The following is a 19,281-nucleotide window of genomic DNA, read 5'->3' as shown; positions in this document are numbered from 1 at the left end:
GGTTATTGTTTTGGTTTCTACGAGTATCACTGCAAGTTACGGTGTACATGTGATGGTGAGGAAAGCCCTTAGTCCCAGTCATGTCCTGTGTGTTTATCCTTCTTAATGAACAATGACTGAACAATTTTTGGGTGATTAGAAAATACAACATGTCAGATTTCTGTGTGTATGTGTGTGCAGAAGCTGAAGGTGCTGTTTGCCGTGGGCAGTGACGGGGAGCTCAGCGAGCCTCTGGAGGTCAACAGTCTGAGCTGCGACACAGTGGAGCAGGTGAAGGAGAAAATCCTGTCCACCTTCAAGAGCAAGTTCGGTTTCCCCTTCAACATTCCCCTCAGTGAAGTCCGTATCGGTCAGTTACAACATGATTGTTTATGAGATGAACATTTGATATCAAAGTTTCCCCAAAGTCATCTTTACCTGTAAAAAAAAAGAGTCTCTTCAAGCTGTTTAACCATAACGTTCCCCCACTTGCCCTCCAGAGTACGAGAGGGACGGATGTTTTGTTCCTCTCGAGGAGGTGGACGGAAGCTCTGAGGTTGTCGGGGAGGTGACGATGCTCAACACTCTGAAGCACTACAAGGTGAGTCGGATGAGGAGGGCTCCCTCCTGCTCTCATACACACACTCGTGGGTTGTGTGGAGGAAGCTGCTGAGCTGTAACCTCACAGAAATTGAAACATACCCTGTACAGATCTTTATATGACCCAGTTTCTACAAGTGGGCATGCTCCTCCTCCTACTTTCGGCTTCACTGCTGCCGTCTCCGCCCGCTGGTTAATCACTGGATCTGTGGTGGTTGCTGTTATGTGAGGATCACAGACTGAGAACTGAACTCAGAATGTAGATAACAAACCACTTTTTCACCAAAAGTCTGATTAATTTACTTCAGCGATAAATTTAAATGTCCATTACTGGCAGATGAATCGATTTGATTATTGCAGCCCTGATTTTTATAGTGGTAAATCATAGCATGCGTGATCTGAAGGCAGTTTACAGAGTTAGGACATATAGTAATATAGAGAGAGAGAAAGCCACCTGATGTCAAAGAAGCTTTTAACATTGAAATAATAACACAACACACACACCAGTTTAATAGCTAGAAAACAGCAATGTGTTGATTTGTTGACCTTTTTCCTGCGACGGTCTTTTGGTCGTTCAGGTTCCCGATGGAGCGACGATCAAAGTGCTTCAGAGGAAAAGTCATCCTCAACAGGGAAGTGTGAAGGGTGAGAGCTGAGACACAGTTTTCCTCTTACCATTTAGATTCCTGAAAACAGTTTGAATTGACTGTGGGAGCTGTTCCCGTGTTCTTGCTATATTTTTTTATGAATGTCCAATAAATGTCAACCTGACCAACAAGTCACTTTTTATTCTAAGTTAATTCCCCTTTTTTGGATCAAGCAATAAGTTGTGCAGTCTCTGGAGTGTTAAAAAAAATCCACCAGTAGCCCAAAATGTCCATTGTCATATATTCACAATGTGCAGTCATAAGATGCAAATTCTGATTTGTTATTTATATTAGAGAAAGAAAAATACTTTCAGATTAGTATTATTATCATCAGTTAATGTTTCCAACCCTTTCTGTTTGATGGTTTGTTTGTGAACACGATAACACAACTGAGCTGATTTCCATAAAAGGTGGTGGAGATTTGCAGAGAGCGAAAATGTATTTGAGTTGCCACTGAAGCCAAACCTGCAAGTCAGTGTGGTTACGTTGGACTTGTGATCTGTTTGTCACTCCTGTAGATTGTGTTTCTAACAACATGGGTGAATGCTCAGACACAGAAACCCACAAACTCTTTTCAGCTGCGTGTCAGCATAAAAGAAATGGCCCCAATTAGTTCCGTGACGCACAGGAGGGTATAGAAAAAATATCCTAGTCAGTTCCAGTAAGTGTGAAGCATAAGTTGATTTTATTGAGGCTTGGTTTAGAAAAAGGAACAATTTGTGATCAACAAATGTCGAATGTAATTATTTCTCCCAACGATCAATGTTAATTTCTTGTCATTTTCCCTATAGATGATGAGAACTTCTCTAGAAAATACTTCCACTTGGTAAGAATGGTTTGATGTTTGTTGAAGCGAATTATTAAACGTAGTTCTTCTTGGATTGAGACGAGCCCACTCGGTGTGTCCTTTAAATGCAGATTGATCCCGATGTGGACGAGGACCAAAGGAAGGACCCAGAGAGGAAGAAGTTGAAACTGAAGGAAGTGCACCTCACCAAGCTGCTGTCCACCAAGGCAAGAGGAACACAGTGCCTCATTTCAGTCGGACCGAAGCGATACGAGAAGGAGCCTCTTACGTTGTATCCTGCAGAAGCAGCGTTGCTATTTGTGTGGCACTGCAAAGAGCCTGTGTGTTTGGAGTTTGCATGATGTTAACCCAGAGAGGAGTCCAGAAAGATTAGAAAGTGTAGCTGCCCTGTACTTGAATCTGGCAGCATTGTGTTGTGTGTCTGGAACATATAGGCTGCATCCTAAACGTGTTGGAGAGGAAATAGTATCATGAGTGTTGTGTCAGTCAGTTGAGTTCAGGAACCAAGGTGAAACGGATCAATCAGATTTCCATGACAGTTTTTATGTCCAATGTAAAAATGTTTTTATGAGGCATAACGGTCAATCAACACAGATTATGTACTTGACGTATCGCTTCAAATCAATTGTATAGTATTTGTAATATGTAGAAGATAGAATGACAACAATACACACAAAAGCAAAGTTTAGAATTTGTACCAGCTGATTTGATCAGGCTGTAAACCTTAAAGAAGACTTTACCCCCCCCCCCCCATTCTGTCTGTCTCTCAGGTGGCAGTGCATTCGTTTGTGGAGAACCTGTTTAAGTCCATCTGGGGGTTGACGCAGGGCAGAGCTCCACACGCCATCAAATACTTCTTTGACTTCCTGGACGCGCAGGCGGCCGACATGAAGATCACGGATCCGGACGTGTTACACATCTGGAAGACCAACAGGTACGGAGAGAAGGAGGAGACACACAGCAGACCTGGTGAGGTGGAGAAGTTGAACGTGTGTTTGTATCTTTTCAGTTTACCTCTGCGCTTCTGGATCAACATCCTGAAAAACCCGCAGTTTGTTTTCGACATGGAGAAAACGCCCCAGCTCGAGGGCTGCTTGTCCGTCATCGCTCAGGCCTTCATGGACTCCTTCTCCCTCACCGAGTCCCAGCTGGGGAAGGTGAAGAACCACACACAGCACCGGCAGAGCTGGACCCAAATGTAAAAGGCAAATCATGCAGCAGAAAGTTTGAACTGGAATGTTGTTGTGTTGCAGCACACGCCGACCAACAAGCTCCTGTACGCCAAAGACATTCCCAGGTTCAAACAGGAAGTGAGGGCTTACTACAAGCAGATCAGAGAGCAGTCAGAAATCACAGAGTCTGAGTTCAAGAGCTTCCTGCAGGAGGAGTCAAAGGTAACGTCCATTTCAGTACTAGATGTGAAACAAACGAGGTCACATTGCGAGAGGTTGACAATGCATTTTGATTTCAGAAACACCACAATGAATTTGACGAAACGGCCGCCCTCAGAGAGCTCTACAAATTCATCCAGAGCTACTTCACAGAGGTGGGTGGATAGTGTGAGGAGCCAGGGTTGGCATGCAACAAGCCCCAACGACCTCCCTTGCTAGATCAACAGTGATGCGATGGCACATGTGCAGGAAATGAGATTTATGAGCCTTTGCTCCTCCTGTGGCTTCCTGTGCACTTTTTCAAAAGTCATTGCAGCGAAACACTGAGCTTTTTTTCAATAGAGATGACTGCTGTTTTGACACGTGGCCCCATCAAACATTCTTTTGAAAAGAGCAAATGCTTCTTTCCAGATTAAAGACAAGTTGAACGAGAACGGCGCCCCTACTGAGCTGACGGAGCAACTGCACCATTTGAAAACGCAGTTTGACGGACTGAAGAGCTGCTCGTGGAGCTGAGCTGGCTGAATGTGGCAGGAGCCGGTAACTGTCATATGTGTGTTAAGTAGTAATTCTCAGTGACACGTATCATGTCTGTAGTTCATTTGTGATGAGCATTTGGTGGTTAAAGGATCATTGTGTAGGACCGAGTGGCATCTAGCAGTGACCTTATGCTATGACCTGTTAAGCAGCGGGGATTCAGATGATTGTATAACGATCCAGGGATTATTAGGAAAAGTATTGTCTATTTAAGATGAATGACCATAGATTGCCCTGAATCATCCACAATGAATCTTTAACTGTTGCAATATGAAGTTCAATACACAAAATCCAAAATGTCAGAAAAAGTGTTTATGGGTTAATCATAGTCTGTTATCAATATCATTCATGTAAAGCAGGGTGGACGTGACATCAAGAGTCGGTATAAACAGTGTGTAATTCAAAGCCTGGAGTCTGTGAAACTTTTGTATCAACTCTGACTCGAGAGCAAAAGTATAAAAACATCATCAAATCCTGAGTTGATTGCATTTCACCATCACAGTAGCGAGACGTGCAAATGCATCAATAAATGTTCAAAGTTTTCGGTAAAAAAATAAAACACTGTTGGTGTCTTTTATTGAAAACCTGGGCTTGTTGTAGTGCAAGTCCAATGTGAAGCAGTGTAGGGGGTCAAAGGTCAGGCTGGAGATTGGGGTCCCGGTCAGTGTGCGCCACAGATTCCAGTTCTTCCAGCTGCAGCTGCTGGGCGCTCTCCAGATCCTGGAGCCTGCGACGCAGCAGAGACAAGTCCCTCTGGTTGCGGTCCTGCAGAACACACAGGAAGAGCACGGTGACAGGCTTGAGTCACACGGCCACATGAAGGTACGGCACCAAGTCTCTGGCATTCGTTGTGTTCTATGTGGATGTGGAATAAACTTGTCACATTTGAACACTGTTTTCAGATGCCTCACTATGTATTTGGAGTGCTGAGGTAACATTTTAAATAACTTTGCTAGAATAATAATGTATCAACTGTGTAAAGTTAATTAGATACATTGTGCTGTGCAATAATGCATTAAACGTGAGACCATAAAGAGTTGTGTCCTTTGGCATTCAATAAATTTGGTGATCCAAATAAAATATTAAATAATAACTTGAATTGACCTCCGGGCACCACCCTTTTAAAGGACGGGAAAAGAGCCAATTTATTGATGTGTCATAAAAGTAATAACTATATATTTTGAAGTCAGATTCACAATTAAATAATAACTAACCAAAATGACCATGTAGAAGTTGGCAAAATGAATGATTAAACATTTATTATGAACATAAAGTATAAAAACAAATTACTAACAGTGTACTACATATGAAAGATGAGTCTGTGAGTCAGCGTGCTTCCAAAATGGCGGTTGTCCCTTTGGTATGTTTACAACCTGTGGCAGGGGTCAGAGAGATTGTTGATGAGATGTGTCAGTGGCAAATAGGAGAAAGTTACTAAATGCATGCAAGGAAAGACTGAAGAGCATTACGTTTCAAATAACTAGTAACCCCAATATCAAAGCAACAACACAAATCAAACTTATAAACAGTAAATCGAATAATCAGTCTTTGCTTAGCCTAGTGTAATTATTAAGCCCAATTGTGTTAGCCGTCCATGGAAATGGAAAAAAGGGTTGCTGTTGTGTGAAGTGGTCTTGCTGGTTTTGTGGCTGTGTAGCTCAGTTGCACCTCTCCTCCATGAAGTTGGTTTGAGTTGAAAGAGGTAGCTGGACCACCACCCTTCTCTGAGAGGATTTGTGGAAAGAGAAGATCCTAGCTCAGCGGGCCCAGAGGGACCAATAGGAGTTGAAAATGGTGCTCTGGTGGATTTTCATATCTCTGTGTGACACTGAGGCACCCTGGGAGACGGAGTTGTGGAGGCTGTGGTTTTCTCCAGAACAAAGGGGTAGCAGGTCTGAAGTGCGGTTGACAAATCCCACGTCCCAACACTTTACTTGTATAAGCTGGTATATTGTGTTTGACTCAAGTAGCTTAGAGTCGAGGAGAAGCAGTTAAGAGTACTCAAGTTGTCTTCAATTGTACCTGTGAAGTAAATGAGGAGATTTAGCTCAACTCACCTCTTCCCTGATTAAAGTCTGACGTGGTGCATGCCTGCCTGCGCCTTAAGGTGCGTGCCTGTGATCCCAAGTGCCTTAAAAAGAGTTTGGCATGCAGATGGCCCCTGTGATTGGAAGGTGGCCCACGAGCAGCAGGTGAGCGCAATTGATCCCGTCAAAGGCAGAGCAGCCGAGCCTTGAGGCGTCAGCTTCAGCGTTGTCGCACGAAGACTCGGAGGACAAAGACAAAGGAGTCGTCCCTTGGAGTCATGACGAGGAGCGGGCGGCTGCGACAACCCCTGCATCTCCAGACCCAGGAGTTCTGGCAAAACATCAGACTTCTTCTCTGGCTAGGCTTACCAGCAATCTCTTCACTTCCTACCTGGAAGCCTGGATCAAACTGGCCAACACATCTGCAACAGGTAATAATCTTCTCTCTCTACATGCTGCCACATTTGACTCTGCTGTCTTTACAATTGCATGATTTGACATTCTTTCTGTTTTGTACCAGATCCTTTGGGAGATTGGGGTGGAGGACTTGGGCCTACAGGTGTAGCTGAAGCCTGCAACCGCATGGTCCTTTGTTCTGAAGAGAAAGGACTGCTTCCTGAACTCAGTCTCCCAGGGTGCTTTGTCTTCTCAACTACGTGAAACAAGACTTTCTTCAACTATTTGTCCCTGTGAGTTCACCAGGCCAAATCTTTTCTACTGACTTCTCCGGGAGGAGAGGCACACATCTCCCTACCCCAGCAGACTGCTAAAAGGCCTGACCGGCAGATGTAGCACAACCACCAGCTGAATTGGCCTTATTACACTTGGCAATGCACAGGACAGAACCCACTTTCCTTGCATGCAACTAACTACTTTCTCTAACCTGCCACCAACAACTCAGTCATCTCACAACCACATGGTGTAAACACTTGTTTCATCGTAGCCAGATGCATTTTCTAAAAAAATAAACTACTTTTACATCCATGGGGTTTTGTCCTTATTTTCTGTAACATTTTTAACTGTAATGCTATGAAAATAAAACCACCATAATTTTCTCTTGAGACAGGCTAATTGTTTCAGAAATGACAGTGCGATATGTGTGGGCTTATGAAGGTGAAGGCAAGTGCTACTGGACAGTGGTCGTTTAGCCAGAGGGTTTCCTCACAACAGAGACAAAGATGGTCTCCTTTAAGTACTAGGGAATGTGCGACGTCATTGATGCAGTTCACCGTGCAAGTGTTTACATTGTTGTCCTGAAACACACACCGCTCCATAATGCTAAAGCAGTCCCGTAGAGCTGTGTCTGATTGGTCCCGACACTACTGAATGGTCAGTCACATTTGAATTTGTCTATAGGAAGACAGCAGCAGATCTGATTTGCCAAATGGGGTGGGAGGGAGGGGCTTATATGCATCCAACAAAGAACTTTATTCTCACCCTGCGTGGGACAGCTGATGTGTTGATAGTATCTCTGCTGGGCATTGTCCAACTATCCAGCCTCTGGCAGTGAGGCATCTGTCCTGTCAATAACCCTGTGCAGGTGCTCCAGGTCCACACAACAGACCCAAGAAAGAATGTCCACAGATCGTTCACCATGCAGCAGAAACCTCCTCCTTTGCTATTCCACTATTTCAGCATCCTGGCGATTAACGGAGAGCGCCTCCACAACAATGGCAGAGACCAGGTCTCCGTGAAAACCAATACCTTACAGTTCTTAATGTCCCATTGGAAAACCATCCTGCTCCAAAGTTCATCCAATGTTAGCCAGAAGAATACTCGGTAGTGAAGGTTTCCTCATCCTGAATAGGACGCCAGGCCATGACCTTCATGCCATGCGTGCTAAAATCAGTGTTTGCCGTAGGTGTTTTCCACCATCGACCTGAGCTTGACACACAGCATCCATCTTACTACCCAGTACTTGGAGAGGATCTCTGTCTCTCACTACTGGGGCCCCTCAAGGTTCCATCCTGGGCCCTCTCATCTTCTCTGTCATTCACTCACATGGCTTTCCCTTCCACAGCTACGCAAATGACCCAACTAATTTTCTCTTTTCCACTATCTCAAACCGTGTAGCAGCACAAATCTCAAGCCATCTTACTGACATCTCTCAGTGGATGAAAATTAACCTTGGCAAAACCAATCTTTGCCTTCAAGGGAAAGGCTCTCCCAACCATGACCTTACTGTTACCATTGACAACGGGGTGGTAGCCCCAAACCAGACCGTGAAGAACCTGGTGATGACACTCGAAAGTAAACTCTCCCTTACTTCCAACATTGATGCAAGAACCCACTCGTGTAGATACACGCTGCACAACATCCGGAGAATACGTTCACTTGTACCTCAGAAGGCAGCGCAGGTTCTGGTCATCTCACACCTAAACTACTGCAACTCCATCCTGGCATGTCTGCCTGCTAGTGCCATCCCACTTCTGCAGCTCATCCAGAATGCAGCAGCTCGACCGGTCTTCAAAGGTTCACTCGCAGTACACCGCACCCTTCACTGGTTACCAGTGGCAACCCGCTTCCGATTCAAGACACTAGTACTTGCTTACCGTGCTGTGAACAAGTCGGGCCTAGTCTTCATAAAGGAAATGGTTAGACCTTACTTCCCGGGCCCATCCAATCGGCTTGGTGCTCCCTCACTGCGAGGGACACCTAGCCACTCAACAGAGTCACCGCTGTTTGTTGTCCTGGCTCCTAAATAGTGGAACGAGCTCCCCATTGACATCACAACAGCAGAAAATCTAAAAATATTTTCTCGCAGGCTAAAGACGCATCTCTTCAGACTACACCTTAGTTAAGATGTCTAAAAAACAACCGTCAACTATGGTGTATAATAATTTAAATACTGACTTATATGACACTTACTTGATTCTTGCTGCTCTGGTATTGTACCCACATGATTGAATGCACGTCTTGTAACTTGCTTTGGATAAGGGCATCAGCTAAATGTATGACAACATGAGGATGATACCTCTCAGGTACCTCTTGTTGTACAAAAACTAAAGTCAAATATCCGGCATAAGGGGGACTTGCACTGTTGACATCATTTGGAGCGAGAGTTTGTACGGTAGGGATCGTCCCTCCGATACATGCGCTCAATAATAACGGTCAATTGAAAACAATGACATTGTATAAAACGCGGTTTATCCGGTTCTAAAGGGGACAGAGACGCAAATGTCGTTAAGGTATATACATGCGTATGTTGAACCAGATCTAAATCTGTGGATTTTGTGACCTATTACTGCCTCCGGAGGACAATCAAGGTGATTTTTTGGTTTCCTTTTGGGAGCCATCATGTCGTCCATCTTTAGCTACTAATCCGCACAGTTGTTGCTGCAATTGGAATTAGGCCACAAACATTTTCAGATGCGTGCTTGTGCTTACTGGGATGTCAGCTAATGGCCCCTCACTGCCAAGGAGGGGGAAGGGGTTGGGTGAGGAGGTTACGACTGCTGGGCCTCCGCTGAAAGAAACCCCGCTGCCCAGGAGGAGGTGTCGAAACTCATTGTGTCGACGCTGCAGCTCCTTCAGCCGTTTGCCCAGTTGAGCTTGCTCCACTGAGAATGATGAATGTCTGGAGGGAGAGGGGTAATAAGATTAATTGATATTTACATGTATTAACACATTACACCAGTGACATACAGAGGGAGATCAGTTTCATTTTATTACTTCTTGGCTGCAGCAGTTTCCAGTTCCAGTTCCTCTTTCTGTGCCTGCAGCAGCTGGATCTTATCTTGCAGTCTCTTCTCCTTGTTCTCTGTCAGCATCTTCCTCTGTACAACAAAGACACATATTTTATCCAACACTTCTGCTAAGTTAAATTGAAGTCTCCTTTAAAGCCACTTGACTTGTAAAATGTTACAAAATGTCTGTAGAAATGCAAAAGGGCAACAAAAAAAACAACTTTTTAAATACTTCACTATTCCATAGAATACTTGTAGACAAAAAAGTGTGGTATTTTAGATGGTCCTGCATCATGGAAGCAAGTACTCAAATTATTATATAAAACTACAATTGACAAACATATACATTCTTTTTCCACCCACCAGAAAAATGTGAAAAAAATCAGAGTACAGTCACCAACAGCTTTTCAGGTACTGTTTTGTTGATATCATTTGGAGGGAGGTTAATGCAATCAAATTGTCTCAAACCACATTTTCCCCCTCTGCCATTAAAAGACATAACAGAAACGGTTATATTATTAACTTCATCATTTTGTTAGCCAAAACATATTTTTCCTTGAAGATTTTGAAGTTGATTTATCTGGGAAGGATATGTTGCCAAAAGGAATTAACTGAAAAGGATGTTCTGTTGGGCCTGTTAATTCAATTCTGATAATGGGTCTGATCTCCAATTGTTCAGTGTGACACTTTTGTAAGTGAATGTAATTATTAGAAACAAACATCTTAACGTTTCCTGTTGAAGGAAAAGTCTCTGTAGGAAGCATTGCTACCTTCTTCTGAGCCGCCGCTGCCCTCTGCATTTTCTCTTTGACCCGACAGTGTTTGTGCTGCAGCTCCGACTCGCGCTGCTGCAGCTTGTGCTTCTCCTCCCACCACTCCACCTGACGATCTTCCAACATCCTGGAAAACAAACGTCAACGGGGAGAACGCGCAAATAAATAAAGTGTCTAAATGACAACTTGTTCCAGTCTCTTTCCAGAAGTTTTCTTAATATGCAGGCTTACCTCTCTGCCTCGTGTTGACTCTTCTCCGCCTGACCTCGCGTCGTCCTCAGCTCCTCCCTGAGTCTGTCCAGTGTTTCTCGGAGACACTGGTTTTTCTCCATCAAGTCACTTTCAGAATGTGAACGCGTCCCAAGCTGAACACCTAGAGCTTGGTTTTGCTGTTGAATCAAACAAAATCCATGTTAATTAGAATGAAACAGAATCTCCAGGGTATGATTTCATTTGTCAAGGTGTCACAAATGCAGGACTGTGTTTACCTGCTGTAGATCAGCAATCTCTGTTTTTTGTCTTTCCAGCTCCTCGAGCTGTGACATTTGCTGCTGAATTCGGCTTCTGAGTAACATTAAATAAAACAAATATAATTCCATCATTCTAAAATGCTAAAGTGCTTTTGTTTCCACAAATTGGTAAAAATGTCCTCACATCACATTGATCACTCCCTGACAACATTGGGAACGGAAACTTAGGCAGAGGCTAAAAATGGAATTAAGATGCTGAGAAGTGATAGCTCCTATATGTGGTGCATCATCTCACACCCCTCAGTTTCTTTTGAATTGCTTATATTTAGAAGAAATAACCTTACAGTTCAGATGATGTCACCACAAATTGCAGATGCAACACATTTTGTCGCTGACCTCAGGTTCTGCACTTCTCTGCGCGATGACTCCTCGCCCTGCTGGGAGCTGCGGAGCAGTTCCTCCCACTCCTCTTTCTTAGCTTGATCTGTAGCATCCTGCAGCGCCCTCTGCTGTTCCAGTGCAGCAAGACGGTTCTCCAACTCCAATCTGACGACAAATGGTTTAAAATGACACGTACAGCAGGACAAAGTAAAAGATAAGAGTGTTAATTTTGGCAGCTATTTTTGATTTAGTCTTAGTCTTATGACGAAAATGCATATTAGTTTTAGTCACATTTAGTCATTTTATCCTTCTTAGTGTTAGTCGACGAAAACTAATTACATTTTAGTCTAGTTTTAGTCACATTTAATAGCCACATTAAACTCCTTTTCTTCCCTTCTCAGGCCCAGGGACCCTGTGTTGTATCTAAAACTGCAAAATAGTCTAGCTTGCAGTACTTAGGTTGTCCATTAGATATCCCTACCAGAAAGGTCTATAGGGGTCGGCAACCTTTACTTTAAAAAGAGTAATTTTACCCCCTCTTCCCCCAAATAAAATTTGTCTGGAGCCGCAAAACATATTTGATAACGAAGCTAATAAAGTTTAATATAAAGTTATACTATACTAAACTATAGTTTGTTGCATTTAAGAAATTATAGAACGACAATAAAGAAAACGCTTGACATTTTATTGCTATTTGTACCTGTTACAACAAAGGAAAACACAGAACACTTATGAAGAGAAGAAAATACACAGGCAAGTGTCGGCCTACTTTGAAATAAATTAAACAGAACTTTGTAGGGTTATTTGAATAAGAAGTACCCTATTTTGAAATAAATAAAAACATATAGCTGCAGCCTAATAGCTTAAAAATATATATTTAGTTTTAAATGTGAAAACAAAAAGTGAGAGCAGGTCAGACTGGAGGCGGACACAGAAACTGAAGCTCGGTACAAATCACCTGCAGCTTCTGCTCCTATCAAGAAGCTGCTGCGCTGATCTCTGATCAGCTGAGACCAGAGAAACTCGGTGTTTTCACTGTTAAGAAGCAGCTTCACATGGACGAGCTCAGATCTTGTGTCTCTGAGCGAGTGAGCGGGCGGGGGCGGAGCCTCGGGACCGGTGCGCTATCTGGGGCGCACAAACATACACACACTCACTCACTCGCCCGCTCCTGATACTTCATGACGGCCTGATACAATGATGTTTAAATAAATTATTGTGACTTAGTCAACCACCAACATTTTCGTCTCGTCAACGAAAGTTAAAACAGATTTAGTCATAGTTTTTATTTTCAAAGAATCGTTTTCGTTACGTCTTCGTCTCGTCTTCGTCATGGAAAAAAGATCGTTAACGAATATTTTTCGTCATCGTTTTCGTCAACGAAATTAACACTGAGATAAGACAAATAAAAATAAATGTTTTTGTTGCAGAGACCTAACTTTTGGTCATGAGTTGTACCAATAAGACATTCAAAACGTCAACTTTGGTGGAATAATCAAAATTGTTTTATGGGATTAAAACTGTTAATGAAAGATGGTCCTCACTTTTCCTCGTGCAGAGTCGCAGTTTTTCGGAACTCCTCCTCACAGGCCGCCTGCACCCTCCTGACCATCTCCCTCTCCTTCTCCACCAGGAGGTCTTTGTGTCGCTCAGCTAGAGCTTTAAGCACCTCCACATCCGCCTGCAGACCTGAAACACACAACTTACCATGACAGTCCGACAGAGTTTCACAAGTATGCTGCCTTCTGCTTTGCAGTGAAATGATACAACTGCGAGTGTTATTCAAGACGTTGCCGTGTGGACACTGTCTTATATCGATTTAATATTGAAAAAAAGTCAAAGCATTGAATCGACCTCTGCAGTCTTTAGTAGCTTCAGCATTTCTGCAGGATTCAACAATTTATATTCCAGGCTTATTTCATACTATAATTAAATTAAACAAATACATCCATTCTGACAGAGAAGGAATATCAGAGTCCAAGAAGTAAAGAAGAAACATCAAACGCCACTTTATCTCTCAAACTCTACAGACACCAAGTATCCACAGTCTTTCCCACAGACAGTGTTAATTTCATTTACGAAAACTATGATGAAAAATATTCGTTAACGAACTTTTTTCCATGACGAAGACGAGACGAAGACGTAACGAAAACGGATCTTTGAAAATAAAAACTATGACTAAATCTATTTAAACTTTCGTTGACGAGACGAAAATGTTGGTGGTTGACTAAGTCACAATAATTTATTTAAACATCATTGTATCAGACCGTCATGAAGTATCAGGAGCTGGCGAGTGTCTGTGTGTCTGTGAGTGTGTGAGGCTCCGCCCCCCACCCCGCTCACTCGCTCAGAGACACAGTGAGATCAGAGCTCCTTCATGTGAAGCAGCCGATCAGCGACTGCTTCTTAACTATGGAAACAGTGAAAACACAGCGTTTCTTTGGTCTCAGCTGATCAGAGATCAGCGCAGCAGCTTCTTGATCAGAGCAGAAGCTGCTGGTGGTTTCTACCGAGCTTCAGTTTCTGTGTTCACCTCCAGTCTGACCTGCTCTCACTTTTGTTTTAAAATTTTAAACTATATATATATTTTAAGCTATTAGGCTGCAGCTATATGTTTTTATTTATTTCAAAATAGGGTACTTCTTATTTCATACATTTCCCACAAATATTAGGAGGACTCAAATAGCCCTACAAAGTTCTGTGTTTAATTTATTTCAAAGTAGGCCGACACTTGCCTGTGTATTTTCTTCTCTTCATAAGTGTTCGGTGTTTTCCTTTGTTGTAACAGGTACAGATAGCAATAAAATTTCAAGAGTTTTCTTTATTGTCGTTCTATAATTTCGTAAATGCAACAAACTATAGTTTAGTATAACTTTATATTAAACTTTATTATTAGCTTTGTTATCAAATATGTTTTGCGGCTCCACACAAATTTTATTTGGGGGAAGAGGGGGTAAAATTACTCTTTTGAAAGTAAAGGTTGCAGACCCCTGCTTTAGCCCTATGCTAGGAGGGATATCTAATGGACAACCTAAATACTGCAAGCTAGACTATTTTGCAGTTTTAGACACAACACAGGGTCCCTGGCCTGAGAAGGCCCAGGGAAAATTATATTTGAAAAGATTCATAAATACTTTCAAACTATTATTTTTAAGACCCCACCGAGTCCCTTACCTGAAAATGTCAGGACATTTGCTCAATTAATCACATTACAACAAAACTAAATGAGATACGCAACTACGTATATGCATACACTGCAGTGTGTGTGTGTCTGTTTTTTATACCGTCGCTCTGCGCCTGCAGCGCGTCTCTCTCCCTCTCCATCTCTCCTTTCGAGTGGTTACACTCCAGTTTGACACCATCCATCTCCAGCTTATGTGAATGTTTCAGACTTTGAATCTGAGAACCAGAGAAGAGACAGACAACATTCGTACGAGTTATGCGACAGCAAAGACAAGACACATCTGCTGGATGCAGTTATTGAAAATGGCTCATTCTATCCTCACCTACATATTTTTCCTAGAGTTAGTTAGCGCTCTAGTTTTCCAGTACAATCACACTTGCTGTAGTTGTCTTTATTCCTAGCTAGGACTCAACAGGCAGCTTTAGGTTACTTTGGCACTAGATCATAAGCTGTTTCCTTCCTTGACTAACAACACATGTGGGTAGTGAGAAATTAGATAAGCTGCAGACATTTTCTTGACACAGACCGAAGGAGTTGTCTGTGAGAACTCAAATGTCATGTCAGGCTCCTGTTAAAATGTCCAGGAAATGTCTCACTATTCCCATGTGTGAATACTGAGAGAACATTTCTGGAAAACTCATGCCCTTTGTGAAATTTTAATATATTTATGTTATTGGTATTATATGTCCAAAGGCTTGTAGTACAGTTCTCATCATAAAAATAAATGAGTCAATAGTATAACTCATGTCCTGCCTCCTGCTGTTCTGCATTATGTTCTCCAATCTGATGAATGTTCACCATATGTTCTTGTGAACACATCTGATACTCACAATCTCCTGCTACGATTTTCATATGAGTAAGGCTAACATCTCAATTCATGTTGTGAAAAAAATGTTTTGAATCAACTTGACGCGTCGTAACCCTCCCACTCGACCTGAAACCTAGACACAGCTCAATAATAGCTTGTGCGATGATGATGTCAGAGCAGCATACCTCAGAGGTGAGCGAGTGGACCTCTCTCTCCGCTTTGTGCAGTCGCCCGGTGAGCTGGACGATCTGCTCGTTGCTCTGATGAAGCTCGCTCTCCCTCCGCTCCAGCTTCAGGTGCAGTGAGTGTCTCTCTGCCTGTCAAATGAAATCAGATTCAACAATTACAGATACAAAGAAAAAGATGATTTTCCTTGACACAATTTTAGTTAATTTATTTCTCACAAGATCAAATGGGATCACCCTTCAAGTAGGTTTAGTCATGGCTGCAGCAAAAAACTAAAACAGAGTTTCTGCAGTTTTCTACAATTACCTCTGAGACTTTAAGATCATAATGATTGACATTCAAGACATTAGGCTCAGAAATATTTACAGCTCCACATCATTTTTAAGCATGACCTTGGTAGAGTTAAATTAAAAAAACATTTAGATTTAAAGATGAAAATGCAGACTGTTGAATCAGCAGAAACCCTGAAAAGTTACTGTAGAAAAAAACAAAACGTAACCAGTTTCTATCCGAAGTTCAGCAACATGCAAACGCGACTGTGACGAGCCTGCTGTCGACTCACCTCCATCGACTTGAGTGTAGACTGGGTCTCTGAGAGCTGTCGGATCTGAATACGTTGAACGTTCTCAGCCTGCTGACCGCAGTTTTCTTTCTGGGCTCGGAGCTCGCCCACCTCCGCCTCCAGCCCCTTCAGCCTCTGATGGAGCTGAGCTTTCTCCCTCAACAGAGCCTCCACTCGTTTCCCGTCACGCAGCGAGTCCGAACCCTGGTACTGAGCCACCAGGTCTTCCCTGTCCTTCTCCAGACGAGAGAGCTGACAAAACAATGTTAAATACTTTAGACCTCATGTTCTGATTCTGTATTTATGACCTTTTTATACAATTATATCATAACAACTCCACCTACCTCTGCATTAAAGTGAATCCTCCTCTCCTCCAGTATACGAACATGTTCTTCTCTCTGGTGCTCAAACTGGGACTTGACAATGGTGTAATCATACCGCAGCTTGTTGTACTCCGACCTGTACTTCTCTGTCTCCTGTGAAGAGGCACAAGAACCACACATTAGCCACAAATCAGTCAGAGAAGACCAATCACGCAGTCAAAAGTGGAAATGAGCCGCTATCCCTTCAAAGCTCTGACTCTCAAAAGGTTTTTACAAAAGGGCAATCAATGCTAATCTCTTGACCGTTGCTATGGATTTGATAGTCCCAGTAGCTAATGTCCTATTTAGAGCAGGTACTGAAGGACAAGAGGCCACTTCACTCTCAAGCAGAGGTCATTTGCAGCTGCTAATTCATGTGTTAACGACAAAACATTTCTTAGCAAGAATCCTTCCTGACAGTAAATAGTAGTTTTAGGATGTGTATAATATACTTCAATTTGTGATAATGACATGCATTTTATATTTTTTTTATTTGCCCAGAATTTTAAGATACGGAAAGTGTCATTGAGCATTGTTAAAGCACTACATCAATAAAATGTATCATATTGTTAATTATTAATAGACACGAAAAACATTTTTCTACTATTTTTTCTACATTTTTCTAACATTCTTTGTCGATACTATCGTATCGACAAAGAATGTAACTGAAGCCCCCCCACACAACAAATCTCTCTTAGATCAAAAATCACAATCACATTTTTTCTTTTACAGCATCTTTGTGAGGCTGGACAGCAATTCACCAAGTTACTATATGATTTGGTTAAAATGCTTTACAATATGTCAGAGAACAGCAAACCAGACACAGTAGAGAACTCTGAGTGACACCCTGTGTCCCTCTGCCACAGAGAGCTTAAGGGTGACTGACAATCAGCAAATACTAACCTCCTCCAGTTTGTTGAACCTCTCTCGGACCGGAGCCTCCATCTCCTGCTGCACCTGAGCTCTGAGCAAATCCAACCGCTGAGGGGTCATCACCTGGTCAACACACACACACAGACAAATTTGTACGCAGAAATTCTAACCAAAAATAACTAACTATTTAAACATGAAGAGAAACTGTTTTGATCTGTACATGGAGTCTCTAACCTTGGACCAATCAAGTGTGAATCTACATCTTTTTTGGGGCTACTTAAATTAATTTTTTTCCTCTTCCTCTCTTCGTGATCAAAGAAGACTGTACCTGCAGTCGAAGCTCCTCCAGCTCCCGGGTTTTGTCCATCATCTCTCCTCGCAGCTGGGTCAACAGCAGCTGCATATTCTCCTGCTGAGCCTGCCTGTCGCTCAGCAGCCTCCTCAGTTCACCCTGCGTCTGCGTGAACTCATCCTGCAGACTGCGAGAAAAACCGACACCACTATTGACATGGACCTCGCAATCAGCTGACTGACACCAATTAAAACTTTCCAGGTTCAGAGTAATTTGTCATATTAACTTAACACAGGGTCAATGAAAGAATTATAAAGTAAAACAAAGTCAAGAAGATGCTTTACCTTGAATACAAGGTCAAGCAAAATAAGGTAAAAAATAACTTTGACTTTACCTTTGGTGTTCAGCCTTCAGAGTCTGGTAGTTGGTCCGGTGGTTTTCACACTTCATCCTCTCATCGATAAGCATTTTCTGCAGCTCCATCTCTGCTCCCCCCAGCCCGGCAGACAACCCCAGCACGGCTGCAGACTGCCCCATGCCGGAGCTCCGGTTTGGGACGAACGCCGCCGACTGGCCGAGGGCGGACGAGGCCATTTCACCTCTGAGAGGGAAGAGTCACACACCAGAGTGAGGTGAAGGGAAGCAGCTGGTGTGTCTGTGTCAGAATAAAAGGAATGAACGAGTGGACTTTAACAGTGACACAGCCTGAGTGAGAGTATGCGTGTGTGTGTGTGTGTGTGTGTGTGGAGCTTGTAGAGGACAGTTGAAGCCTGCTGGTGTTTTCAGTAACCATGGAGGCTTTGAGAGAGTCCCCAGATACTTGTTAAACACTTCAGGGAAAGCTCTCCATCAATCTCAAGTGATTAGTTAGCTCAGCTCCCAGGCTGCTGCCTCTGTGGATCAAGAGTCTGCAACTACTGCACAACAGCGTCCACTTAATATTCAAAATGCTATAAATTTATATAACTCTTAACTGCTTTAATAACAGCTCAAGTGTTTTATGAATCAACGCTAATCCAAAAGCAGACAGCTTGGTTCTTAATTGTACGTCTATTAGCAAATAAAAGCTATTAAAGTTCTAAAGTATAAAGTATAAGTGAAGGTTTACAGTCATGGCTGAATTCAGTCAAAAGCTCCGAGTCGGTTTTAAATATCCCGCTCTACGACCCGCGACGATATATGCTACCTAGCCTGTTAGCTGCGTTGGTGCGTCCGTTGTCGGACACCCACTACCCTGGCATTTCCCCATGCTAAGTCGTGGCAGTAGACTTTAAACACTCAGTCGTTAGCACGCTTCAGACCGGGTCAGTCCGTGTAAACGCAAAATAATCTAAACTCAAGCGAGATGCAAAGAGACCTGCGTGGCTAGTCAAGCTAGTTATCTATAGCAACACCGGTGCAAGATGGGCAAGACACTTAGTTAACGCTAGCACCGCTGAGGTTAGCTTGCTAACTAGGCCAATGATAGCAAACAATATATCGTGGTTCCTCGCAACCAAACACGACGCCATGATGTTTTGTTGAAAGACGCCGTTATTACCTTTACTTTTGTGGACAGGTTTCTGCAGAGAGTTGTTCACCTGCTGCTGAACCGAACGCTCCTTTCTTTCCGTTTTGATAGCCAGTGCTAACAAGCTAATCCGGGAACTACAAACTGTGGGATCATGGGAGTATTTTCCCGAAGTGCATTTCCCGCGATGAAACAAACGCTCTAG

General features: G+C 42.9%; 2 protein-coding genes across 2 annotated transcripts in view; one reads left to right on the top strand and one right to left on the bottom strand.

Moving 5' to 3' along the window:
* The window catches only part of plxnc1 (plexin C1), a 23,378-nt gene extending 18,857 nt beyond the window's left edge, over positions 1-4,521 (top strand). Inside the window, exons 22-31 of the mRNA XM_053414632.1 lie at positions 181-349; positions 480-580; positions 1,158-1,224; positions 2,018-2,052; positions 2,145-2,240; positions 2,805-2,968; positions 3,044-3,191; positions 3,288-3,428; positions 3,506-3,580; positions 3,837-4,521. Of these exons, the coding sequence (XP_053270607.1) occupies positions 181-349; positions 480-580; positions 1,158-1,224; positions 2,018-2,052; positions 2,145-2,240; positions 2,805-2,968; positions 3,044-3,191; positions 3,288-3,428; positions 3,506-3,580; positions 3,837-3,941 (1,101 nt within the window). The 3' untranslated portion in view covers positions 3,942-4,521. The remainder of the gene's footprint in view (positions 1-180; positions 350-479; positions 581-1,157; positions 1,225-2,017; positions 2,053-2,144; positions 2,241-2,804; positions 2,969-3,043; positions 3,192-3,287; positions 3,429-3,505; positions 3,581-3,836) is intronic.
* Positions 4,039-19,281, bottom strand: cep83 (centrosomal protein 83). Its single transcript, XM_053414636.1, has 16 exons — positions 19,107-19,281; positions 17,961-18,167; positions 17,603-17,753; positions 17,305-17,397; positions 16,384-16,515; positions 16,040-16,291; positions 15,477-15,608; positions 14,584-14,698; positions 12,844-12,988; positions 11,315-11,464; positions 10,937-11,012; positions 10,680-10,837; positions 10,446-10,575; positions 9,662-9,765; positions 9,377-9,566; positions 4,039-4,727 (listed from the first exon to the last, which is right to left on the bottom strand). Exons 2-16 carry the CDS (start codon positions 18,158-18,160, stop codon positions 4,593-4,595), a joined length of 2,163 nt encoding a protein of 720 aa, XP_053270611.1. The 5' UTR covers positions 18,161-18,167; positions 19,107-19,281; the 3' UTR covers positions 4,039-4,592.

This window comes from Pleuronectes platessa, chromosome 22 (assembly GCF_947347685.1).
Source record: "Pleuronectes platessa chromosome 22, fPlePla1.1, whole genome shotgun sequence".
In the NCBI taxonomy this organism is placed as follows: domain Eukaryota; kingdom Metazoa; phylum Chordata; class Actinopteri; order Pleuronectiformes; family Pleuronectidae; genus Pleuronectes; species Pleuronectes platessa.
The sequence above is the reverse complement of the archived record's forward strand: the minus strand, read 5'-3'. Positions and strand labels throughout refer to the sequence as shown.

Coding starts and splice junctions, on each gene's coding strand:
- cep83 (XM_053414636.1), bottom strand. CDS start 18,160: ATGGCCTCGTCCGCCCTCGGCCAGTCGGCGGCGTTCGTCCCAAACCGG. Junction 10,576..10,679: donor AGTCAACACGAGGCAGAGAG/GTAAGCCTGCAT, acceptor TTTGTTTTCCAG/GATGTTGGAAGATCGTCAGG. Junction 4,728..9,376: donor GGCCATTAGCTGACATCCCA/GTAAGCACAAGC, acceptor TGTGTTCTGCAG/GACCGCAACCAGAGGGACTT.